Here is a 24,856-nt window from a genome sequence, read left to right on the forward strand (position 1 = left end):
AATCAAGGTCGAATGATCACAAAGTCGCCAACTACTTGAATGCATATAATCTGAGAATAGGAAATTCAATTTTCATTTCTTCGTCTAAATGTATACAACTAAATATTTTATTTAGATTCGTCTGGACATATACAATTAAATATTAAAATATAAAATTATCTGAACAATAATTTTATATTTTTTTGTCAAAAAATAATAATTTAATATTTAAAAAAAAATGGCTACATCCATGCACACTAGTATACTTTCATATGAACTTGAAGCAAATATAAATTGAATTTTCTGCGATCACGACCCACATGCATTATCGCAGCCAATGACTATATGATCATTTGCTCTCAAAAAAAAAAAAAAAAAAAAAAAAAACTTAAAAGTCACGCAGTCACCTAAGATTTTGATTTAATTTAATTGAAATAATGAGTTAATATATGATGGGCCTTTTTTAAGCATAAAGCCCATATAATTTTAGAGCCCACATTGGTAGCACGAAATATAAACCCTAGTTTTTTCTCAACCAGTAGTATTACCAGCAACAACCTTGGTGTAGCAGTCGGGCGTGTTGAAGACCGGAAGCAGCCATGGTTTGTCTTCCTCTCTTAAACAATCTTGTTATCATTCTGTTTTTTGTATGTGAAACTCCATTGTTGCTTACGTTTGAATTGAATTTGTAGGGTATCGATCTTAAGGCAGGAGGTAAGAACAAAAAAACAAAAAGAACAGCACCAAAATCCAATGATATCTATCTCAAGCTTTTGGTCAAGGTGATTTTTATGTTTCTTTAGATCTGAATTTTAACATAGCTTTATGTGTTATGTTATTTGTTGATCTGTCATTTACCATTTTGGGCTTGTAACAGTGAGAAAGTTCCCAATGATTTTTTTTTTACTATGCTAATGTTGAGAATTGATGATTAATAAGTTTAATTTATAATGCTGAGGGAATTAGTGAACTGTTTAATTCTATTTTGCTATCAATGTTGAAGCTTACTACTTCCTCTGTGTAGAAATGTAAGCAAAAATGGGTGTAAAAAACCTATTTTTGCTTATAATTCATTACGAATGGATTACTTATATTTTTATGGGCAGTAAACAAACAGAAATTGTTCAGATTTTTTTTTTTTTTTTTTTTTTTAATCTCTAAAAATTAATCACTTATATTTTATCACATAATCCATTTTTTTATAAAGCTAAAACAAACCACTCTATTTTCTCATATATCTACATTCATATTCATTTGAGATTTATGTTTTTTTTTTTTTGTAATATTTTTTGAATATTTACATTGAATTGTTTTGATCAGCTTTATCGGTTCCTTGTTCGGAGAACTGGCAGCAATTTCAATGCTGTTATACTCAAGAGGTTGTTTATGAGCAAGGTTAACAAACCTCCACTATCTTTGTCAAGGTTGATCAAGTATACCAATGGGAAGGTTTGTCAATCTACGCAATCTTCAATTTCATAGTAATTTTTTGTAAATCAGTTTATTACAGTTATAATGGGTACCATTTTGAAATTTATCCATGTAGGAAGGTAAAATTGCTGTCGTGGTGGGGGCTATAACTGATGATGTCCGTGTTAATGAAGTTCCAGCCATAAAGGTTACAGCACTCAGGTTTACCGAGAGGGCAAGGGCAAGAATAGAAAGTGCTGGTGGTGAATGCTTGACATTCGATCAGTTGGCTCTTAGGGCCCCTCTGGGACAAAACACGGTATGTGTCGATCTCACATTAAGCCTGTCAGTTTCTGAGCAATTAATTTTATCAGTTGCTGCATTTTTTGTTAAATGATTGAATTAGTTCTGCTGTTTGATTATTGAACGTATTTTTTATTGAACTTTTTAGACTATGGAATTTGTTTTCTCTCTAGTCTCTAACAAAGGAATCACTATAGTGCTATTGCTGTCATTTAAGGAATTGATGAATCTTTGCTTAAAATTAACTGTCAAGGATCAATGTTATACTTTTGTGTTCTTTATTGTGGTCGAATAATATATTTCACATTTTCCCTGTTTAAGATCAAAGTTATACTTTTGGATTCTTTATTGTGGTCAAATATATTTCACATTTTCCCTCTGTTATATTTCACATTTTCCCTCTGTAGCTGTTTGTGTAACTATTGTGGTGTAAGGTTTGATAGAATGAAGAAGGTTATGCTGAGGTTATTGGGATTTTAATTTATATAATACTTGGATGCAGGTTCTTCTTAGAGGCCCAAAGAATGCTCGTGAAGCAGTGAAGCACTTTGGTCGTGCTCCTGGTGTCCCACAAAGCCACACCAAACCTTATGTTAGAGGAAAGTCAAGGAAGATCGAGAAGGCTAGAGGAAAGAGGAAGAGCAGAGGATTCAGAGTTTGATGTGATAGTATTTCTTTGCTGGTATTATTACTTTTGAAATTCAGATTTTGTCTACATCTAAACAGTGTTGTTATTTATGTTTGATAATGATTTTCAGTATGGAGATTTTATTCCTTGCTCCCTTATTTTCTGTGGTTGTGTTTTGTGTCGCCTTAGTTACAGTTTTGATGTTAGAGAATGGGTAGTTGTTAATTAAGGATGCATGGTTGTGCATTGTGAAATTCAAACATGTTATGGTGCTTGGCTAGATTTTCTAAATTACATTTGCAAGTAGTTTTGTTCGGAAATTCAATCCCACTTCATTTCCGCCACTGTTTTGAAACCAAACAGAGCTCAAGTCTGTCTGATTATACTTTTTTTGTTCTATCTTTCACATATAAATCCCACTTGGTAAAACACGATTTGGTTACAAAAATTAACTCTGGTACTGACCTTGCAAAAGAACTTAATGAAGAGAAGGTTGAACATAATTTTGAACTTAATGAACCTTGCAAAAATTGTATATTCATAGGTTTTTTTCATAAACTACCTTAACATACTTATAAATAATACATTAATGCTTATTTATTTGCATAAGCTGCTTTGCATAAGCTTTAAAATAAGTCAATCCAAATGGATGTGTTTGGAATATTAAGAATAAAACCCTTCATCAGCCATTTGTATAAATTTAAATCGATATATATTTTTATTGCAATTATTCCCTCCAAAGAAAAAATGCATGCTTACAATTGTTATTTTTATTGCACGAACTCATTTTCTTGCATGAATATAGGGTCTAAATTGTGGCTAAGTGATTGAGTTCAAGTGGTTAATGAATTTTTTTCTAAGCATAATTGATTCGGAAGAACCCTAGTTTAATTTTTGTGTAGAGCAATTCTTGATCAAACTTTATTTATCTCAAATAAACTCCGAATTACTAAGGTTAAAAAACAAATTGTTGATTTTCTTATAGTCATTAAAATTTGAAGGTCTAAAATGATACAAAAGCTTGATTCCAAGAAAAGTCAATTCTATTTCCGATTAAAAATAAATCGTTACATATTTCCAATTAAAGTTCCAATTAAAGTTTATGTAATTTTTATGAAATTATTATCAATAATATATGAATTTATTTCAAAGTGTAGAGAAAAATTAGAAATAAGTTTATTCGATTGAAGTTTATATAAATATATAAAATTTTACATTGACTTCCAGCTAATCACCACCGCCATTTCAGCTTAGACAATGGCTAACAAGCATGCCATTTTAATTATGAGTTGAGATAGGAAATAGTTCAATATTTTATTTGATATAATTGAACAAAAGTTATAAGAATAACATTTTATTTCATAATATTACTGCTTATTCTTTTAGCAAATTACACATTATAACAAGTTTTAATGATTGATATAGTTCTTGTTGAAGTACTCTAAAAAAATGTACCTTAATAACAATATACTGTTAATTATATACTGTGTCCTCTCCGTGTTCCATCTTTTCATACCTGGCATTTCAACTAAATAACTATATACGGTTAATTAATTCGTATTAAGCACCTTGCTCTTTTTTTCTATATAAATAACTATCAACTTTCCATGCCAAGACATAGAAACACATTCTTTATCTACATTTTTCTTTTGTAAGGACATTCTTTATGTTCATGTAAGAAGGAAAAAAAGGAAGCACATTCTTCATACAAGTTTCTATTATAATTGCAAAACAGAAGTACCTTAATTGACTCATTATTATGGCTGATAGTGATGCACAGATAGCAAGGAGAAGCGCCATAATTGGCGTATCTACCTTGTTATTGGTGGCCATGATTATTGTTGTCATGGTTGGCGCCAGAAACAAATATAGTTTTAAGGACGATATAGAAGACAATAAAAAGAATCATGTTGCTTCTACGATGAAAGCAATACGAACCATTTGTCAACCGACCGATTACAAGAAGGAATGTGAGGAATCCTTAAGAGCAGAGGCAGAGGCAGACAATGTTACAGACCCAAAAGAACTTATTAAAATAGCATTCAATGTTACCATCAAGAAAATTGGTGAAAAACTCAAGGAAACGGATATGTTGTGCGAGCTCGAGAAGGATCCTAGATCCAAGGATGCACTTGATACTTGCAAGCAACTTATGGATCTCTCAATAGATGAATTCACAAGGTCGCTTGATGGAATAGGCAAGTTGAATATTCAAAATATTGAGAACATTCTCATGAATTTGAAGGTTTGGCTCAATGGTGCTGTCACGTACATGGATACATGCTTGGATGGATTTGAGAATACTACTAGCGAAGCTGGTAAAAAAATGAAAGAGTTATTAACATCAAGCATGCACATGAGTAGCAATGCTCTTGCCATTATTACAGATTTTGCTGACACTATCTCTGATATGAACGTGACCAAAATTGTTGGACGTCGTCTCCTTCAAGATTATAAGACTCCTTCTTGGGTTGAACATCGCAAACTCCTTGATGCAAAGACAAACGCATTCAAACATACGCCTAATGTTACCGTAGCTTTAGATGGTAGTGGTGATTTTAAGAGCATCAATGAGGCATTGAAAAAGGTTCCTCATGAGGAGAGCAAAACACCATTTGTGATCTACATTAAAGCAGGTGTTTACCGAGAGTATGTTGAAGTTTTAACAAATATGACACATATTGTGTTTGTTGGTGATGGTGGTAAGAAGTCAATAATCACCGGCAACAAAAACTTTATGGATGGAGTTACGACTTACCACACCGCCACTGTTGGTATGTCTCTTTCCACTCATGCATATATGTAGCTTAATTGTCTTTTTATTTTGTTCCAATTTTGATGCACGAATTACAAATTGATGAGAAATTTATGCATATGATTGCAGCAATTCAAGGAGATCACTTTACCGCCATTAACATGGGTTTCGAGAACTCAGCTGGTCCACAAAAACATCAAGCAGTGGCACTAAGAGTTCAAGGAGATAAGGCTATCTTCTACAATTGCTCAATGGATGGATATCAAGACACACTTTATGTACACGCCATGCGTCAATTCTACCGTGACTGCACCATTTCAGGTACCATCGACTTTGTCTTTGGCAATGCAGAATCAGTATTCCAAAACTGCAAATTTGTGGTCCGAAAGCCTATGTCAGACCAACAATGCATTGTGACCGCACAAGGAAGAAAAGAAAGAACGGCACCATCAGCAATAGTCATCGAAGGAGGCTCTATTGTTGCCGACCCTGAGTTCTATCCAGTCAGGTTTGACCACAAGTCCTACCTAGCCCGTCCATGGAAGAACTTCTCAAGGACTATCATCATGGATACATTCATCGATGATTTGATTCATCCCGATGGTTTTTTGCCATGGCATACAGAAGAGGGGCCTATTAATATGGACACTTGCTACTATGCTGAATACCATAACTATGGCCCTGGTTCAGACAAATCAAAGCGTGTGAAATGGGCTGGAATCTATAACATCAATACAAAGGCTGCACAAAAGTTTGCACCATCCAAGTTCTTCCATGGTGGTGACTGGATTAAGGACACTGGAATTCCTTACTATCCAAATATACCGGAACACAAGAAGCACGAAAAGACAGTGCCTAAATGGTGATCTTGATAGTGTTTTTTTTTAATGGATGGTAGTGAGTGTATATGAAAAGTATTCATAATTAATCCCTAACTATTACTTTTGTCGATCCGTTTTGTCATTTTGATACCATCGATTAAGAGGATGTTCTTAGTTTTTTTTTCAAGAGATGCATAGCTCTGCAATTGATGCAAGTTAATGCCTCTTGTTTGTGATTTTGTTGTTTAGGAGTGGTCACCCGTCTGTTTTGCAGATATAAAAAAAATAAAAAAATAAATTCCATTTTGCATTGGAATCAGAATTGTGTGTTAGAATCATCATCATTTCAGATTATTGTTGTCATGGTTGGCGCCAGAAACAAATATAGTTTTAAGGACGATATAGAAGACAATAAAAAGAATCATGTTGCTTCTACGATGAAAGCAATACGAACCATTTGTCAACCGACCGATTACAAGAAGGAATGTGAGGAATCCTTAAGGTTCCTATCAATGTCAACATAAGGTGAATACTATTATATCCTAAAATTTTGTTGTACCATAGTACTCAATCTTGAATTAATTTTTACCTGAAATCTGCACACATAGTAGTCATCTCCATATTTGGCATGAAAAGCATCATAGTTGTTGATTTTGGGGTCTCTTCCAAGGAAGGGTCGGAATGGAACACTAAGACAAACATAGGCCTTGACTCTTTCTGGTCGGAACATGCAAACATACCAACCGATGATTGCACCCCAATCATGTCCGACAAGGTACACTTTGTCCACCCCTAGAGAGTCAATGAGTGCAATGATATCACCCACAAGGTGAAAACAGGTGTAGCTGGTCACTGATTCTGGAGCTTCAGTGTCACCGTAGCCCCGAAGATCAGGGGCCACTGCACGGTAACCCTTGGAGCTCAAATCCAGAATCTGATGGCGCCAAGAGTACCATAGCTCAGGGAAACCGTGCAACATCAACACCACTGGACCTTCTCCTTTCTCTGCAACATGCATTTTAATGCCATTTACTTCTACTATTCTGTGCTCTACACTCTCCATCTCTTTCTATGTTTATGTGATTGTGTTTGTTTTGCCTTCAAACTTTTGAATTTATAGAACACAAAATCGACAATAATGCAATATTTTATAGATTGCCTATGTATCATTTTATCATACAACTGGCAAATTTTATGAAGTCCTTTAAGAATATTATTATAATGAAGTCTGCTTTTTTTGGTTACATATTATAATGAAGTTGTCATGTTATGAAAGATTAACAAATTATTTTTTTAAGGCTTAAATATGTCTTTCGTCCCTACAGGTCATTTGAATTTTCGTCCATGAAGTTACTAATCCTTCCAATATGCCCTTGCAAATACTAATCATTTGACTTTTGAGAATATGTCTTTCGTCCCTACAAATATAGGTCATTTGAATTTTCGTCCATGAAGTTACTAATCCTTCCAATCTGCCCGTGCAAATACTAATCATTTGACTTTTGATCCTAATTAGATTTTTTTGCTGAGGTGGGCTGTCATTAGCGACGTGGTGCCCATGTGGCAAGTGATGATTGGGTGAACTGGTTGGCTTAAATAGGTCTTTCATCCATGCAAATATAAGTCATTTGAATTTTCGTCCTTGAAGTTACTAATCAGATGTAATTAGGACTAAAAGTCAAATGATTAATATTTGCAGGGGCAGATTGGAAGGATTAGTAACTTCAGAGACGAAAATTCAAATGGACTATATTTGCAGGGACGAAAGACATATTTAAGCATTTTTTAAAAATATAAAATATCAAGTTGTTGTCCGTGAGCTTAATTAAGTTGGTAGGGACAATACAGAGCTCGGTGTTCTAACTCTGAACACCCCACTTAATCACCTTAAAAAAATAAATTTCTAACCACTAAACTCCTTAAAAAAAAATCAAGTTATTAATATGTACGTTAAATTGTTATGGTACTTGATCATTGTTTAATTTTTTTTTCTCATAACAATGATTAACAAGAATCCAGTAATTAAGAATTGTATAAGTGAGTAACACACCCAAATCATGATCGTCATCTGTGTACATATGCGGCGGTGCTCAATTTGGCTCAAGTTGTAGCAGTAGATGTTTTGGATCAACAATTGAAAGTGATTTGTTTTAAAATTATAGGAGAAAAAAAGACCATTTTGATAGGATATACATATTTTTCTTTCTCTGTTGTTTACCTTCTACCAACTAGCTCCGGACTATTTAAAGAAAACCAACAGATAATAATTTAGTTTATCTTCTATTCTTGGTATTAAAAAGGATTAAAAAAAGTCTCGAGTAAGTTTGATTTTTTTTTATTTTTTTTTGAATTAAAAAATCACCCGATCCCAAGTTTATAGTAAATGCGATTTTGATTTAATCAATTTGTTCTGTTTTTATTGATACATAATTATGTATGAATTTCTTTTATGTCAAATTGCTATGTTAAAATGACACATGAATTGACCTTGGTTGGGTTGGTCGGGAGGTGTTGTCGCGAGACCTTGGAGTATGTTCCTTTTAAGATTTCAAGTTTGTCGATTGTCTCCGGTGTCAATTTTGGTGACATAGTTTTGCTTATTTTTTTTAAAAAAAAAAGACAAGAATTATATTAAGAGTAACGAATGGTACTATCAAGTATCAAGAGGACACAATGGATCAATAAAATCAACCAAGTAATTAATTATAAGCACTTTTTATAAGCATAAGCATAACCAATGGCGGAGCCAGGAATTTTATAGAGCCTGGGCAAAAAATTTATCGCAAAACGTTACTTCCTTCCTACGAATAATTTCACATTTCCTGCAGATAAATTCACATTTCCTACGGATATATCTTTCCTGTGGAACCTAAATCCTTGGCAAAATCTGCAGGAAATACATTTCCTGCGGAATTTACACAAAAATCCGCAGGAAAAGCTAAAAATTCTAGTAATGGTAGAGCTTCCTACAAAGAAAGTTGGAGCTGAGCCTGGGCACTAGCCCAGGCTAGCTGGGGGGTGGCTCCGCCCCTGAGCATAACATCAAGATCACCATTTAAGCACTGTCTTTTTGTGCTTCTTGTGTTCAGGTATAGTTGGAAAGTAAGGAATTCCAGTGTCCTTAATCCAGTCACCACCATGGAAGAACTTGGATGGTGCAAACCTATGTGCAGCCTTTGAATTGATGTTATAGATTCCAGCCCATTTCACACGCTTTGATTTGTTTGAACCAGGGCCATAGTTATGGTATTCAGCATAGAAGCAAGTGTCCATGTTAATAGGCCCCACTTCTGTATGCCATGGAAAAAAACCATCGGGATGAATCAAATCATCGATGAATGTATCCATGATGATAGTCCTAGAGAAATTCTTCCATGGACGGGCTAGGTAGGACTTGTGGTCAAACCTGACTGGATAGAACTCAGGGTCAGCAACAATAGAGCCTCCTTGGATGACTATTGCTGATGGTCCAGTTATTTCTTTTCTTCCTTGTGCGGTCACAATGCATTGTTGGTTTGACATAGGCTTTCGGACCACGAATTTGCAGTTTTGGAATACCGATTCTGCATTACCAAAGACAAAGTCGATGGTACCTGAAATAGTACAGTCACGGTAAAATTGACGCATGGCGTGTACATAAAGTGTGTCTTGATATCCATCCATTGAGCAATTGAAGAAGATAGTCTTATCTCCTTGAACTCTTAGTGCCACTGCTTGATGTTTTTGTGGACCAGCTGAATTCTCAAAACCCATGTTAATGGCGGTAAAGTGATCTCCTTGAATAGCTGCATTCATATGCATAAATTTCTCATCAATTTGTAATTCATGTATCAAAATTGGAACAAAATAAAAAGACAATTAAGCTCTACATATATGCATGAGTGGAAAGAGACGGAAAATACTTGGGTGACATAGAGTTTGGTGACATTGGTGACATTGGCCAATCACAATGTCACAATGCTTGTGTTTCTCTCTCTTTCACAAGTATTGTGACATTGTGATTGGCCAATGTCACCCAACTCTATGTCACCCAAGTGTTACCCGGAAAGAGACATACCAACAGTGGTGGTATGGTAGGTGGTAACTCCATCCATATAGTTTTTGTTGCCAGTGATTATCGACTTCTTACCACCATCACCAACAAACACAATATGTGTCATATTTTTTAAAACTTCAACATACTCTCGGTAAACACCTGCCTTAATGTAGATCACAAATGGTGTTTCATCCTCCTCACCAGGAACCTTTTTCAATGCCTCATTTATGCTCTTAAAATCACCACTACCATCTAAAGCTACGGTAACATTAGGCTTTGGTTTTGATTTGTTTGTCATTGCATCAAGGAGTATGCGATGTTCAACCCAAGAAGGAATCTCAGAATCTTGAAGGAGACGACGTCCAAAAAGTTTGGATACATTCATATCAGAGACTGTGTCAGCGAAATTTGAAACAATAGCCAGGACATTGCTACTCATGTGTATGCTTGATGTTAATAAGTGTTTCATTTTTTTACTAGCGTCACCAGTAGTGTTTTCAAATCCATCTAAGCATGTATCCATGTATGTGACAGCACCATTGAGCCAAACCTTCAAATTCATGAGAATTTGGTTCATATGTTTTAGATCAAACTCGCTTATTCCATCAAGTGACCTTGTGAATTCACCAATTGAAAGATGCATAAGCTGCTTGCAAGTATCAAGTGCATCCTTGGATCTAGGATCCTTCTCGATCTCGCTAAACATTTCAGTTTCCTTGAGTTTTTCACCAATTTTATTGATGGTAACATTGAATGCGATTTTAATGAGTTCTTTTGGGTCGGTGACATTGCCAGCCTCAGCCTCCACTACGAGGGATTCAACACATTCCTTCTTGTAAGTGGTGGGATGACAAATAGTTTGCACCGCTTTCAATGTAGAAGCAACATGATTCTTTTTGTTGTCTGCTAAATCATCCTTAAAATCGTCCTTAACATCATTTTGGTTTTGGTTTATGCTAATCGTTACAGCAACAACCATAGCCACCAATAACAAGGTAGATACGCCAATTATGGCGATTCTTCTTCCTTTTTGTGCATCTCCTCCAGCCATTTATGAGGAGTTACATAGACAAAGAAATGAAGAAGAGAAATTTTGCTTGGGACGAAAGCAATCTCCGCCAAAGTCCGTTGGAGAAGAATGCGTCCCTACATCTTAGCATGCAATGTTGATTGATATTTATATGCAAAGATGAATTCAAATGTGGTACAACTACTCATTTCTATAAATGGTAAAACACGGAAACCACACAGTATATATGGCATAATTGTTTGTTACTAAAATATGTTTCTTAACTAATTAAAATGTTGTTTTAATTGATTCAAACTCGTGTGATGTTTTATTTTTCTTCCTTAAACTAATGGTTAGTGATTACTCTTATTCATAGGAGTCAAACTAGGGAACTAATTTAATCAATATATTAGCATATTTTTTTTTTTTTTTTTTGCATGCACAAGAGGAAATCAATCTCATATATAAAAGCACCAAACTACGACAAAACCACACCAATTGATACGTAGTAGTCGGTGTTTGAACCCTAAATTTTTCATTTATCTTCATTTAAGGTTTGCGAGTCTCGTCACTCAATTGTTTGACCTAAATAAATAATAATCAAACGCACACTTATAAGGTGTGTGAATCTAATCACGCATGTTTGGATTGAGCTTATTTTGAACTTATCAAAAAGAACTTATGCAAATAATTAAGCTTTTATGTTAATTCATAAGATCTTACTAGCGAAAATTGTATATTCATAGGTTTTTTTCATAAACTACCTTAACATACTTATAAATAATACATTAATGCTTATTTATTTGCATAAGCTGCTTTGCATAAGCTTTAAAATAAGTCAATCCAAATGGATGTGTTTGGAATATTAAGAATAAAACCCTTCATCAGCCATTTGTATAAATTTAAATCGATATATATTTTTATTGCAATTATTCCCTCCAAAGAAAAAATGCATGCTTACAATTGTTATTTTTATTGCACGAACTCATTTTCTTGCATGAATATAGGGTCTAAATTGTGGCTAAGTGATTGAGTTCAAGTGGTTAATGAATTTTTTTCTAAGCATAATTGATTCGGAAGAACCCTAGTTTAATTTTTGTGTAGAGCAATTCTTGATCAAACTTTATTTATCTCAAATAAACTCCGAATTACTAAGGTTAAAAAACAAATTGTTGATTTTCTTATAGTCATTAAAATTTGAAGGTCTAAAATGATACAAAAGCTTGATTCCAAGAAAAGTCAATTCTATTTCCGATTAAAAATAAATCGTTACATATTTCCAATTAAAGTTCCAATTAAAGTTTATGTAATTTTTATGAAATTATTATCAATAATATATGAATTTATTTCAAAGTGTAGAGAAAAATTAGAAATAAGTTTATTCGATTGAAGTTTATATAAATATATAAAATTTTACATTGACTTCCAGCTAATCACCACCGCCATTTCAGCTTAGACAATGGCTAACAAGCATGCCATTTTAATTATGAGTTGAGATAGGAAATAGTTCAATATTTTATTTGATATAATTGAACAAAAGTTATAAGAATAACATTTTATTTCATAATATTACTGCTTATTCTTTTAGCAAATTACACATTATAACAAGTTTTAATGATTGATATAGTTCTTGTTGAAGTACTCTAAAAAAATGTACCTTAATAACAATATACTGTTAATTATATACTGTGTCCTCTCCGTGTTCCATCTTTTCATACCTGGCATTTCAACTAAATAACTATATACGGTTAATTAATTCGTATTAAGCACCTTGCTCTTTTTTTCTATATAAATAACTATCAACTTTCCATGCCAAGACATAGAAACACATTCTTTATCTACATTTTTCTTTTGTAAGGACATTCTTTATGTTCATGTAAGAAGGAAAAAAAGGAAGCACATTCTTCATACAAGTTTCTATTATAATTGCAAAACAGAAGTACCTTAATTGACTCATTATTATGGCTGATAGTGATGCACAGATAGCAAGGAGAAGCGCCATAATTGGCGTATCTACCTTGTTATTGGTGGCCATGATTATTGTTGTCATGGTTGGCGCCAGAAACAAATATAGTTTTAAGGACGATATAGAAGACAATAAAAAGAATCATGTTGCTTCTACGATGAAAGCAATACGAACCATTTGTCAACCGACCGATTACAAGAAGGAATGTGAGGAATCCTTAAGAGCAGAGGCAGAGGCAGACAATGTTACAGACCCAAAAGAACTTATTAAAATAGCATTCAATGTTACCATCAAGAAAATTGGTGAAAAACTCAAGGAAACGGATATGTTGTGCGAGCTCGAGAAGGATCCTAGATCCAAGGATGCACTTGATACTTGCAAGCAACTTATGGATCTCTCAATAGATGAATTCACAAGGTCGCTTGATGGAATAGGCAAGTTGAATATTCAAAATATTGAGAACATTCTCATGAATTTGAAGGTTTGGCTCAATGGTGCTGTCACGTACATGGATACATGCTTGGATGGATTTGAGAATACTACTAGCGAAGCTGGTAAAAAAATGAAAGAGTTATTAACATCAAGCATGCACATGAGTAGCAATGCTCTTGCCATTATTACAGATTTTGCTGACACTATCTCTGATATGAACGTGACCAAAATTGTTGGACGTCGTCTCCTTCAAGATTATAAGACTCCTTCTTGGGTTGAACATCGCAAACTCCTTGATGCAAAGACAAACGCATTCAAACATACGCCTAATGTTACCGTAGCTTTAGATGGTAGTGGTGATTTTAAGAGCATCAATGAGGCATTGAAAAAGGTTCCTCATGAGGAGAGCAAAACACCATTTGTGATCTACATTAAAGCAGGTGTTTACCGAGAGTATGTTGAAGTTTTAACAAATATGACACATATTGTGTTTGTTGGTGATGGTGGTAAGAAGTCAATAATCACCGGCAACAAAAACTTTATGGATGGAGTTACGACTTACCACACCGCCACTGTTGGTATGTCTCTTTCCACTCATGCATATATGTAGCTTAATTGTCTTTTTATTTTGTTCCAATTTTGATGCACGAATTACAAATTGATGAGAAATTTATGCATATGATTGCAGCAATTCAAGGAGATCACTTTACCGCCATTAACATGGGTTTCGAGAACTCAGCTGGTCCACAAAAACATCAAGCAGTGGCACTAAGAGTTCAAGGAGATAAGGCTATCTTCTACAATTGCTCAATGGATGGATATCAAGACACACTTTATGTACACGCCATGCGTCAATTCTACCGTGACTGCACCATTTCAGGTACCATCGACTTTGTCTTTGGCAATGCAGAATCAGTATTCCAAAACTGCAAATTTGTGGTCCGAAAGCCTATGTCAGACCAACAATGCATTGTGACCGCACAAGGAAGAAAAGAAAGAACGGCACCATCAGCAATAGTCATCGAAGGAGGCTCTATTGTTGCCGACCCTGAGTTCTATCCAGTCAGGTTTGATCACAAGTCCTACCTAGCCCGTCCATGGAAGAACTTCTCAAGGACTATCATCATGGATACATTCATCGATGATTTGATTCATCCCGATGGTTTTTTGCCATGGCATACAGAAGAGGGGCCTATTAATATGGACACTTGCTACTATGCTGAATACCATAACTATGGCCCTGGTTCAGACAAATCAAAGCGTGTGAAATGGGCTGGAATCTATAACATCAATACAAAGGCTGCACAAAAGTTTGCACCATCCAAGTTCTTCCATGGTGGTGACTGGATTAAGGACACTGGAATTCCTTACTATCCAAATATACCGGAACACAAGAAGCACGAAAAGACAGTGCCTAAATGGTGATCTTGATAGTGTTTTTTTTTTAATGGATGGTAGTGAGTGTATATGAAAAGTATTCATAATTAATCCCTAACTATTACTTTTGTCGATCCGTTTTGTCATTTTGATACCATCGATTAAGAGGATGTTCTTAGTTTTTTTTTCAAGAGATGCATAGCTCTGCAATTGATGCAAGTTAATGCCTCTTGTTTGGCTTGTAATAGAGAATTGAAATTTTGTTTGTATGTTTGACAAAATAATGTTTTAAAATAAACTAAACTTATATTCTTATGTTAATGTTGCAAAACAATGGTGTTTAATGTTTATTCTCTTTGTAAACGTACAATGGATACTATACAGAATGGTAAGTAAAGTAGAAGAATACCAATAGAATTTTATGTGGAAAATTCTCTCAAGAAACATCCCTAATGTTATAATGATAAGATTGTCGCAAGGAATTGAATCTATTTTGGCATGTAAGAAGATATATTTTGGCATGTAAGTAAAATATACAGAGCTGATAAAGTTATATATTTTGTATCTATTTTCTCTAAATTTTCATATGCAATCAATAGTAAATAAGATGGGTTTTTTAAACAATCAAAGTTTGAAGATGTCTTAATCTATTCAATACTCACAATCAAGAGTCCAGTGCCTGAGGTATCTGACACCGACGCGTTTGTCATGTGATTATATTCAAATTTAATCACTTTTATTTTCTTAAATTATTATTGACATCTATGTTAAACTAAATACTACAGTACAAGACACTCTGGACCTTCCTTTCAAAAAATAAAAAAAGACACTCTAGACCGTCTTGTGTGTGCTAAAATTTCATCCGAATGAATAAAGTTCCATTTAGGGGGAAACCAATAGAAGTCAAACCTTCTTCATTGCAGACATTGATAGCAAGTTTTAGTGTATGTTTGATTCCACAACTACAAAAATTAATTTTGAACATCAAAGATTGTGTATAATTGATTTTATGTTTGGAAACATCTCTGTAAGAGTGGATTGAGCAATAAACTTGAAGTCAAAAACTATAAATTTTAGCTTCAAGTTAAAACCAATTGTTGAAGCAAAATCAATTATAGTCGATATCACCCAAATAGGTAAGTATCCGTTTTCCACCTCTAAATCAATCTTGGCTCCTCAACACAAAGAATGCAACTAGTAGACGTAACAGAAACATTTTCTATTCACAATCAATAAGGGAAAAAGGAAAGAAGAGGGAAGTGAACACCTTGTGCTCAAAACTGTTTGGTTTTATTAGGGACCAAAAGCCTTGACTATGCCACCCTAAGTCCGTCTGCGCCTCTACTGTGCTAGTCCGTCTGCTCCCAAGTCGCATATAAATGGATATGATGCTGGATATATAAGATAGGTGACCGTATTCTCAATGTCTTAATGTGACGTCTTCCTCTTTTGTGGTCCTGAAACATTAATCAATTGTTGGTCTCAGCACTTCCCTGGACGTGTTTGCAATTTTGATACATTTAGAGGTTATAGTGAGAACGTCTTGCATATTTTGTTTGCATTTTTATATGAAGCTGCTTTGTTTTCTGTTTTAATTTATTATTATTTTAATGTGTCTTTCAAGCAATTATTAGTCTCTTCAAAATAAAATGGATTAATTTTGGGGCTTTGGATTAGAATAAAAGTTTTTATAAATTGCAGGCACAGAAACAATTTTTTAAAAGGACTACAATCAAAGTACTATAGATTTGAAGGAGCAAAAGTATAAATAAGTCTATCAAGTAATTGTAAAAATAAAATTGTCAGGATATAATTTACATCAAATGTGAATCCATAGGTCTGATAGGAATTATGAACAAAATAGCGCATAATCATCTATGATGAGAAATGCAGCAAAAAAACACTAACTTTCAAACTAATAATCTAGTAAATATGAAAGATAAAATACAATTAACTGTACAAATGATGACCTTTGCACCTCCTGAAAATTTATTTGATTTACTTCTTGGTGGATTTCTCTCCAGAAGAGTAAGGAATTTTAGTAACCTTAATCCAATCATCTCCATGAAAGAACATAGATGGTAAAAAGTGACTTGCAGATTGTGATGTAAGTGTCTTAATCCCAGGCCATTTTACACGCTTTGATTTATCCGAACCAGGACCTTTATTATTATACTCAGCATAAAAACAAGTGTCAATGCCAGAAACAGTACCATTTGGTCCTTGCCATGGCATAAACCCATCTGGCTGAATCAAATCTCCAATGTAAGTTTTCATGAAAACAGTCCTTGAGAAATTCTTCCATGGACGCGCAAGATAGGCTTTGTTGTCGAATTTCACATTGTGAGTATCGGCCACAATGTGGCAATTTTGAATGACTATTCCTGATGGTTGATGTCTCTCTTTTCTACCTTGTGCAGTTACAATGCATTGTTGGTTTTCTAATGGTTTTTTAACTAAGAATGTGCAGTTTTGGAAAACAGATATTGCATCGCCAAAGATGAAGTCAATGGTGCCTGAAATTGTACAATCACGATAAAATTGACGCATGGTGTGTACATATAATGTGTCTTGATATCCGTCCATTGAACATTTGTAAAAGATTGCCTTGTCTGCTTGGACCCTTATCGCTACTGCTTGATGTTTTTGAGGTCCAGCTGAATTCTCGAATCCTATATTGATGGCTACAAAGTTATCTCCTTCAATAGCTGCAATATGTAGGCATAAACATCAATATATTTTGCAATTAACATATTGTTCTTCTTTGATCAAAAAAACATATTCTTACTTAATTCCCATAATACTATATCTCTTATTAACCATGCATACTGGTTTTTAAGTTGATTTATTTATAGTTGCTTCCCATGTATAGTTTTGTACATAGAAAAAGCTGAAATAGCGACATGTTAAGGAAAGAAAATTGTGAAATTCGTCTCTAAAACACGTACCGACAGTGGGGGTTTGGTAAGTGTTAATTCCATCTATAAAATTTTTGTTGCCAGTAATTCTTGTCTTGTTGCCACCATCACCCAAAAACACAACATGAGTCATTTTCTTAGTAACTTCAACATACTCATGATAAACACCCTCCTTGATATGAATAACAAAAGGTTTTTGGTTCTTCTTTGGAACCTGTTTCAAAGCATCATTGATTTTCTTAAACTTTCCACTACCATCTTTAGCCACAACCACATTAGCCTTGAGTTTATGTTGATTTACATGAAGAAGTCTTCGAACACCAACACTTAAACCATCACCAACCCAAGAAGGAACATCATTAACATCATCTTTAGCAACAACTTGTTCACCCACATACTCGCCCTTATAATCATCAATAAGACGACGTCCATCTGTTGTCGCGTTCAAATCCAAAACATTATCTGCCAAATCTGAAATGACAGCAAGTGCATTGCTACTCATATGCATTGAAGTTGTTAAAATATTCTTCATTTTCTTGCTAGCATCACTAGTAGTATTCTCAAAACCATCTAAACAAGTTTCTTGGTATGTAATTGCACCACTTAACCAAACCTTTAAATTCACAAGAATGTTTTCTAAATTATTGAGATCAAAATTTTTTATTCCCTCTATTGACCTATCGAATTCGCCAATAGAAAGATCCATTAATTGCTTGCATGTGTCTAGTGCCATTTTTGCCCTTGGTTCCTTCTCAACCTCATGCAAAAGATTGGTTTTCTTGATTCCATCGCTGATTTTTGTAACGGTGACATTGAAAGCAATTTTAATGAGCTCTCTTGAATCCGTTGTGTTTCCGGCATTTGCTATTACATTCTCCTCGCATTCTTTTTTGTAATCTGTTGGATGACAAAAACTTTTCACCGCTTTTACGGTTGAAGCCATATGAGTATTACCGTTGTTATCCTTTGAATCATTAGCACCAAAATTTACACCAACGGTAACGGCAACTACCATAGCCACTAGTAAAAAGGTTGAGACACCGATTATGACGATTCTCCTTCTCTTTTGTGTATCTTCCTCAACCATTTTGATTTATCTATATATATATATATATGCAGCTAGCTAGCTCCCATGAACGTGCGTAATTAACCACATATATACAACGAACGAGTTTCTACACTAGTAATAAAAAATTGTATGCAAGTTCGATATAACTTTTATCTTGTTTCTTCTGAAATTTATGTTGATATATTCTTTTCAAAGGTTATGCCGATCAGGCGGTGGTAATCCTCCGTCAAACCCTACCGGAGTGTGCAATTCAGAATGGTGTCCAAAATAGAAATATGTTTGAATGTAGATTATTGAAGAATGGTTTAGAAGTTGTTATAGTAAATATGAGGTTTAGAGTCAAATGCTAGATTAATTATGTTTTCTAAAAACAAAGAATGGTGGAAGCCGCATGATATATAGAACCTTTATGGTTTGTGTTTCTTAGATTATAAGCTAAATTTAAGGTGATAATTAGTGGGCAGAGTCTCTATTTCTTAAAAGTTAGATACCTCTATTAGACTGTTGCTAATAGTTTTGGTATTTAAAAACTCAACTAACCTCACTAATTTAGAAAAATATGTAGTTACATTTTTTATTCACCATAAAAACAATAACAATTGTATTTCTTTTAGAAAATGAAGAGGAACTCTATCTTCATTTGACATACATATTTTTCTTTATACAACAACAAAGGATAAATTAAAATTTTGTTTTTTTTCCTTTCAAATGCACTGATTTATCAGTATATAAGCAAAGAATAATTTTTTTTTCCTTTCAAATGCATTGATTTATCAGTATATATAAAAAGAAAAACTAAATTTTTATTTTTTCTCTTGCCAACTTTCAACTTTCAAATGAATTGATTTTTCACTTGATATTGCATTGCATTTTTCAGTTGAAACCACATTTTAAATGAATGAGTATCAAGGTGAAGAAATATATAATCACTGAAACCCTGCTCTGAAAGGCACTCCAGTCATAGGCAACCACATGTCACCTTGTATAAATTTGTTAACTGTAAATTCATCAGCATCTTTTCCATCAATTTGATGGTACCCTTTCCATGTGACCCTATTACTAGTATTTGAACCTTGTCCCCAATTAGCATACTCTGCATAATACAATGTGCTTAATGCAAAATCCCCTAACCATTCCATCCACCCCTTAGGATCAATTAAACCATCAATAAAACTTTGCATATAAATTGTCCTTGAATACTCTTTCCAAGGCCTACCCAAATATGTCTTTATGTCATTATAATTATTATTTGCACCACCCAATTCACTAGCTGCTACAATGTAACAATTCCATATAGAGAACCCTGTGTTTTGGTTAGGATCTGTTCTTCCTTGTGCTGTAATTGCATTGAATTGATTTTGCATTGGGAGTCTTGGATGGATGTTACAGTTTTGGAATATTGCAGCTGCATTGCCAAATATGAAATCTACTGTTCCATAAATGTCGCAGTTTTTGTAGAATTGTCGAAGGGAATGTGCGTATAGTGTGTCTTGGTAACCTTCAAAGCTACATTTGTAGAAAACTGACATGTCAGCTCCATTTCTCACTGCAACTGCTTGATGCTTGTTGGATCCCGCGGTGTTACGAAATGTTATGTTCACCGCTACAAACCCTTTTCCGGTTACAGCTGCACAAACATAGAAATCAATATTTAGTACTTAAGTTGAGAAAAGTGCTATATTAATTAATGTACATGGACTAACAGATAAAATGCAACAACAAAGAACACGTTGTCCAATTTGTGTCTGATTGTGTGTTATCTAGACTTGTTGTTCAAAGAACACACTTGTGTGTTTTTTGTGCGACTAGTCTAATAACACTTGTGATGCATGCATTATCAAAGGTTACTTGTAACGGACGTGTAAAATTTAGGTAGATTTTGTTAGTAATAGTTAGTTTGTTGATTCTCTACTAGCTTGATAAATAGAGAATCTCATGTATTTATTTACCATCTTTTATTCCTATCTATCAAGCTTTCAAGTTATTTTCCCTATAAGATGAATCTTAATCTCTTTAATCCTGTGATTTGTAACAATTTGCGTATTAGATGACCTGGCGCGTGACCAAAAGTTTCGTGAGTGTGTTTATCAGATGACCTTGATACTTGAGTTATAATGATTATATCTATCATAACGCATATAAATTATACGCGTTATGAGAGTAAAATTTAAACGTTATTAGAGTGTGTCGTGTGTTCGAACTATTAATTAGCTTACCAAAAGTTGCGGATTGGAAAGTGGTCCAACCATCAACCACGCTACGATTACCGGTGATGATAGTCCGACCAATGCCATCTCCAACGATCATTAGATTCTCTTTACTCTTAGGAATAGAAATATACTCGCTATAAATCCCAGCAACCACATAGATTACATGGTACCCATTGTTGCCTGTTTTGGTAGGTGCAGCATCCACGGCATCATTTATAGTGATAAAATCACCAGATCCATCAGGGTTGACAACCACTTTTTGTCTCACCATTACATTGTCAACACTTGTCTGTAACAACTTTCTATTATTTGTTGTAATTGTAATTTGATTTGTTAATCTTGCAATGATGGTTTGAGTCCGACGTAGAGTGAAAAACTGAAGAGTTATCTTATAAAGTTTGTTCACATCAGAAAGAGAGTTTGATAAGGTAGTGCTAATTTTTGGAAAAGGATTTACCTCAGGAAAACCATCTAAACATGTTTGATGATTAGTTAAAACAGCACTAAGCAATGTTTGCAAATGATTAGCTTGATTACTACTCATTGTAGTATTGGTTTCTAGGGCTTGGAGTACAATGGACAAGAAATCAGTGTTTAATTCAGCAAGATTAAGACAATCTTGAAGGACAAGTAAAGTGGAAAATGGAAAGGTGGATTGGTTAAAAAAAGAGGAGATTGATTGAATATTGTTTTGAGTTATTGTTAAGGATTGTTGAAGGAAGAAAATGGTTTGGTCATCTATAGACAAATATTGAGAGGGCAGAATAGATAAACAAAATGATGGGAAGGGTGTAAGGTTGCATGTGTTATTTGGGGAAGAAATGAGAGATGCTAGAGAGGGAGAGATGAAGAGGGTAATAAAGAGGGACACAATAGTGGTAGTTGATGTTTTCATGTTAATTGGCTATGGAAAATTGGTAGATGGTTGTGTGTGGCTTTAGACATTGGATATATTGCATATTTATATACTTTGCTAGCTTGTATTAAATTAACTATTTATGCAGGGTTCAAAATCTGGTCGAGAGGGAAAAACGGTGTATTGATAGTTACTGCAGTAATGAAATGTACCACTGGGATCTGGTATGTGAGTGAGTAAGAATCATACTCAAGATAAAAAAAAAAATTGTTGAACAGTACGAAAAAACTCGTGGTAATCTCCAATTCACTTTTACCGTTATTCTTACCCTAATGTGATAATCTCCAAGCTCCCATTATGATTCGATATAGTAGGAATTTTGTAGTATGTACTCTAATAGCTATGGTTCACATTAAATAAACCAAACTTTTTTTTTTCTTTTACACAATCACATGAGAAAAAGTAACAAGTATTATGACTTGAGTTTAATTGGTGGGGGAATCTCATAACTTAAGTATCATATTGATATTTTTTTATCTACTTATTATGTGGCTTGCAACAATATCATGTGCACTAAATCTTAGTTGTTTTGTTTATATTCTCAAATTAATTAATTTCAAAATCTAGTTTCATATATAAAATTGGAATATACTTTTTTTAATAGTGTTGAGAAATGACTCAAAATTGTGATGCTGTGAAAGCTGAAAATTGTGGCGCGATTTTCAGTGGCGTGACACGATTTTGTTGGCAGAACGTATGGTTTCTGCTGAAGGCAAATCGTGGCGCGATTGGTGCAGGTGTGATTTGTGGATAAGGTTGTCGTACCTTGGGTCGTACGCTTCAACTGTGGCGCGATTTTTGGCTGGCGCAGCGCGATTTTGACAGATCTGTCACACTATTTAAGCACTCTATGACCCATTTGGTGAAATAGGCTTGGGGAATCTCATGGAAATCAAAGGAGGGAACTTTTACAGTTTTAGATACTAAAGGTTGAGGGTTTTTGGGTGAGGTTCAAAGCTTCAAGATGTGAATCTTGGAGAACCAAAAGAGGGGGCTCTTGGGAAAAGGGTTGGTGCCTTTTGGGGAAGATTCATGGGGTTGGGAAACACATGAGTGGAGAGTCTTTTGTGAGCAACTTGGGTGAGTCTTGTGAAACTAAAAGAGAAGATCCTTAGTGAAATCAAAGGCTAAAGGTTGATTCTCTTTTGGGGGTTAGATTCTAGAGTTGGGAAACAATTGTAAACACCTTGAGAGAGTGAAAATCATGAGTGTCTTGTTCATTGGTGAGATTGGGAAAATGGGTAGAAATTAGGGTTGTTCTTTGTGAGCTTGTTTAAGCTAATTTCTTGTAACCCATTTTGTATCTCTTTGTAAGAACTCATTGATAGTGGATTGGAGAGATCAATCTCTCCTCCAGAGTAGGTCAAGTTGGACCGAACTGGGTGAACATTTCTTGGTGTTGTTATCTTTTCTTTACTCTCTTTATCTTGTTTATTCCTTGGTTTGATTGTGGTTTTGCTATGCACTTGATTATAGACTAGGTCTATATATTGTTGTTGCTTGAGGTTATTTACATTTGGTTATTGGTTGTCATTGATACTTGCTCTACGAATCTAAATTTCATTGATGCGAGATTTGGAATTTGAGATCGAATTCACAACAAGTAGTGATTTACCATTTACTTTATTTTTAAATTAATATGCGCACTTAATTTCTACACGATGTTAAATATTTTTCTCTTTCAATATATACTTTTAAAATCATAAATGAATTAAATTTTCTTTATGATTTTAAATATATATTTTTTAAATTATAATTTTCAAATTATACCTGATTTAAAAATATCAATGCTACTACAAAGTGTCTGTTTAATTTATTTATTTATTTATTATGTTGTATTTATGTAAATAAAAAATCCGCAAATATTCTCAACTTTTTCACTTGAATTACATATGTGAGAGTAGTTTGATTTGATTTTTATATTTTCTCACATGCGCTCTCTACTAGATGTAATTATGTTAGAGGCACAATTCGATGATATAGTTGGAATTTGAATTTGAATTTGTACAGTGTTGAAAAATAATTATGGTGACAAATCAACCCACTTGAGTTGATATGCTGATGTCGGTTTAAAACCTTATAGTGTGTTGTTCCTTTTTACGTTCAAACTTTGATTGTTCTTTATAAAACCGTGAATCCATGATAGCTACATCTATATCCTTCTCTTAAACAATGAGAAGCGTGCAATTCCCACGTTCTGTTTTTTTATATTCTGTTTCAATCTTCGATGTTCACAAATACACCTTCAATAGATTTGATGTGTAAATGTTGATAACGCCAGTCAACTATTAGAAGGTGTTTCCCATTACAAGTCATTTTCAATTAACGAACAAGCAACATATATTTGTAGAAGCCTTGAGCTTAATGGAAGGCATGTTTTATGTTCAAGTTTCATCGTGCCTAGAAGTCATAGCCTTACAAATTGCCAGTTCCTTTGACAAGAGACAACTCATAAATTAACAAATTAGTTAGTCTAAGGCTTAATTGTAAGTTTGCATCTTCATGCATTACAATTGTGTAATTTAACTCCCCTAAAAAAATATTGTGTAATTTAAAGTCTCTATTTTTCAACCATGTGAATTAGATTTCTCAAGTTTTCAATTGTTACTTAGCTTTATTTGAGAGTTTGAAGCGGAAGAGAAGAGAAGATTTTGGCAGGACGAATGTAGGAGAAATAAATAGAAAAATCTTTTAAAATAATTGAGTGTTTTTGAAGACAATAATAAATGAATATTTATGACCAAAATATTTTTAATCTTAACAACATAGATTGAAATTGAAGAATTGATCCAAACCCGACAAAATCACCGTCCAATACAATTTTTGAATTCCTCAAAATTAGGAGGGTTTTGTATCACGAAGAAAAATAAGTCCGCCAAAGTCTTCCCTCACCAAAATCCTTCATTCTTTCTATTGTCGCATGTGTGGGTTAGAATTCTCGCATTGCTTGGAAAAGTAAATGTTGGACAACATATAATTGAGAGAACTAATAAACTCAATGCCTTGAGGTTTTGGATTAAAATATGG

At 34.0% G+C, this 24,856-nt stretch overlaps 7 protein-coding genes and 1 non-coding gene across 8 annotated transcripts; 4 read left to right on the forward strand and 4 right to left on the reverse strand.

Moving 5' to 3' along the window:
- The first annotated feature begins 433 nt into the window (after positions 1 to 433).
- On the forward strand, positions 434 to 2,556 carry LOC11408011 (60S ribosomal protein L18-3). Its single transcript, XM_003591115.4, has 5 exons — positions 434 to 581; positions 672 to 761; positions 1,300 to 1,428; positions 1,526 to 1,708; positions 2,195 to 2,556. Exons 1-5 carry the CDS (start codon positions 579 to 581, stop codon positions 2,351 to 2,353), a joined length of 564 nt encoding a protein of 187 aa, XP_003591163.1. The 5' UTR covers positions 434 to 578; the 3' UTR covers positions 2,354 to 2,556.
- On the forward strand, positions 864 to 943 carry LOC112418813 (small nucleolar RNA snoR53Y). The gene has a single exon (XR_003008893.1). It is a non-coding gene; the product is annotated as a small nucleolar RNA snoR53Y (small nucleolar RNA).
- A 1,515-nt stretch (positions 2,557 to 4,071) lies between the features above and the next one.
- LOC11413602 (pectinesterase) lies at positions 4,072 to 6,221 on the forward strand. Its single transcript, XM_003591116.3, has 2 exons — positions 4,072 to 5,094; positions 5,205 to 6,221. Exons 1-2 carry the CDS (start codon positions 4,080 to 4,082, stop codon positions 5,939 to 5,941), a joined length of 1,752 nt encoding a protein of 583 aa, XP_003591164.1. The 5' UTR covers positions 4,072 to 4,079; the 3' UTR covers positions 5,942 to 6,221.
- A 210-nt stretch (positions 6,222 to 6,431) lies between these two features.
- LOC11409539 (epoxide hydrolase A) lies at positions 6,432 to 7,007 on the reverse strand. The gene has a single exon (XM_024782768.2). The coding sequence runs from the start codon at positions 6,957 to 6,959 to the stop codon at positions 6,432 to 6,434; it is 528 nt and encodes a 175-aa protein (XP_024638536.1). The 5' UTR covers positions 6,960 to 7,007.
- Positions 7,008 to 8,924: 1,917 nt separating this feature from the next.
- Positions 8,925 to 10,983, reverse strand: LOC11406457 (pectinesterase). Its single transcript, XM_003591118.2, has 2 exons — positions 9,954 to 10,983; positions 8,925 to 9,681 (listed from the first exon to the last, which is right to left on the reverse strand). Exons 1-2 carry the CDS (start codon positions 10,981 to 10,983, stop codon positions 8,945 to 8,947), a joined length of 1,767 nt encoding a protein of 588 aa, XP_003591166.1. The 3' UTR covers positions 8,925 to 8,944.
- A 1,911-nt stretch (positions 10,984 to 12,894) lies between these two features.
- On the forward strand, positions 12,895 to 14,764 carry LOC11406458 (pectinesterase). Its single transcript, XM_003591119.3, has 2 exons — positions 12,895 to 13,917; positions 14,028 to 14,764. The coding sequence occupies exons 1-2, from the start codon at positions 12,903 to 12,905 to the stop codon at positions 14,762 to 14,764; spliced, it is 1,752 nt and encodes a 583-aa protein (XP_003591167.1). The 5' UTR covers positions 12,895 to 12,902.
- Positions 14,765 to 16,714: 1,950 nt separating this feature from the next.
- On the reverse strand, positions 16,715 to 18,721 carry LOC11405622 (probable pectinesterase/pectinesterase inhibitor 21). Its single transcript, XM_003591120.1, has 2 exons — positions 17,665 to 18,721; positions 16,715 to 17,424 (listed from the first exon to the last, which is right to left on the reverse strand). The coding sequence occupies exons 1-2, from the start codon at positions 18,719 to 18,721 to the stop codon at positions 16,715 to 16,717; spliced, it is 1,767 nt and encodes a 588-aa protein (XP_003591168.1).
- A 763-nt stretch (positions 18,722 to 19,484) lies between these two features.
- Positions 19,485 to 21,856, reverse strand: LOC11407498 (probable pectinesterase/pectinesterase inhibitor 41). Its single transcript, XM_003591121.4, has 2 exons — positions 20,920 to 21,856; positions 19,485 to 20,330 (listed from the first exon to the last, which is right to left on the reverse strand). The coding sequence occupies exons 1-2, from the start codon at positions 21,806 to 21,808 to the stop codon at positions 19,630 to 19,632; spliced, it is 1,590 nt and encodes a 529-aa protein (XP_003591169.1). The 5' UTR covers positions 21,809 to 21,856; the 3' UTR covers positions 19,485 to 19,629.
- Between the last annotated feature and the right edge of the window lie 3,000 nt (positions 21,857 to 24,856).

The sequence above is a fragment of the Medicago truncatula genome, chromosome 1 (genome assembly GCF_003473485.1).
Source record: "Medicago truncatula cultivar Jemalong A17 chromosome 1, MtrunA17r5.0-ANR, whole genome shotgun sequence".
Lineage (NCBI taxonomy): Eukaryota > Viridiplantae > Streptophyta > Magnoliopsida > Fabales > Fabaceae > Medicago > Medicago truncatula.

Bases quoted from the DNA above. Each gene is read 5' to 3' on its own strand.
- LOC11408011 (XM_003591115.4), top strand. The intron at 1,429-1,525 runs GTTTGTCAATCT...TTATCCATGTAG, and splicing joins TCAAGTATACCAATGGGAAG to GAAGGTAAAATTGCTGTCGT. The intron at 1,709-2,194 runs GTATGTGTCGAT...ACTTGGATGCAG, and splicing joins CCCCTCTGGGACAAAACACG to GTTCTTCTTAGAGGCCCAAA.
- LOC11413602 (XM_003591116.3), top strand. From the start codon at position 4,080: ATGGCTGATAGTGATGCACAGATAGCAAGGAGAAGCGCCATAATTGGC. The intron at 5,095-5,204 runs GTATGTCTCTTT...ATATGATTGCAG, and splicing joins TTACCACACCGCCACTGTTG to CAATTCAAGGAGATCACTTT.
- LOC11409539 (XM_024782768.2), bottom strand. From the start codon at position 6,959: ATGGAGAGTGTAGAGCACAGAATAGTAGAAGTAAATGGCATTAAAATG.
- LOC11406457 (XM_003591118.2), bottom strand. From the start codon at position 10,983: ATGGCTGGAGGAGATGCACAAAAAGGAAGAAGAATCGCCATAATTGGC. The intron at 9,682-9,953 runs GTATGTCTCTTT...ATATGAATGCAG, and splicing joins CTACCATACCACCACTGTTG to CTATTCAAGGAGATCACTTT.
- LOC11406458 (XM_003591119.3), top strand. From the start codon at position 12,903: ATGGCTGATAGTGATGCACAGATAGCAAGGAGAAGCGCCATAATTGGC. The intron at 13,918-14,027 runs GTATGTCTCTTT...ATATGATTGCAG, and splicing joins TTACCACACCGCCACTGTTG to CAATTCAAGGAGATCACTTT.
- LOC11405622 (XM_003591120.1), bottom strand. From the start codon at position 18,721: ATGGTTGAGGAAGATACACAAAAGAGAAGGAGAATCGTCATAATCGGT. The intron at 17,425-17,664 runs GTACGTGTTTTA...TACATATTGCAG, and splicing joins TTACCAAACCCCCACTGTCG to CTATTGAAGGAGATAACTTT.
- LOC11407498 (XM_003591121.4), bottom strand. From the start codon at position 21,808: ATGAAAACATCAACTACCACTATTGTGTCCCTCTTTATTACCCTCTTC. The intron at 20,331-20,919 runs GTAAGCTAATTA...ATGTTTGTGCAG, and splicing joins TTTCCAATCCGCAACTTTTG to CTGTAACCGGAAAAGGGTTT.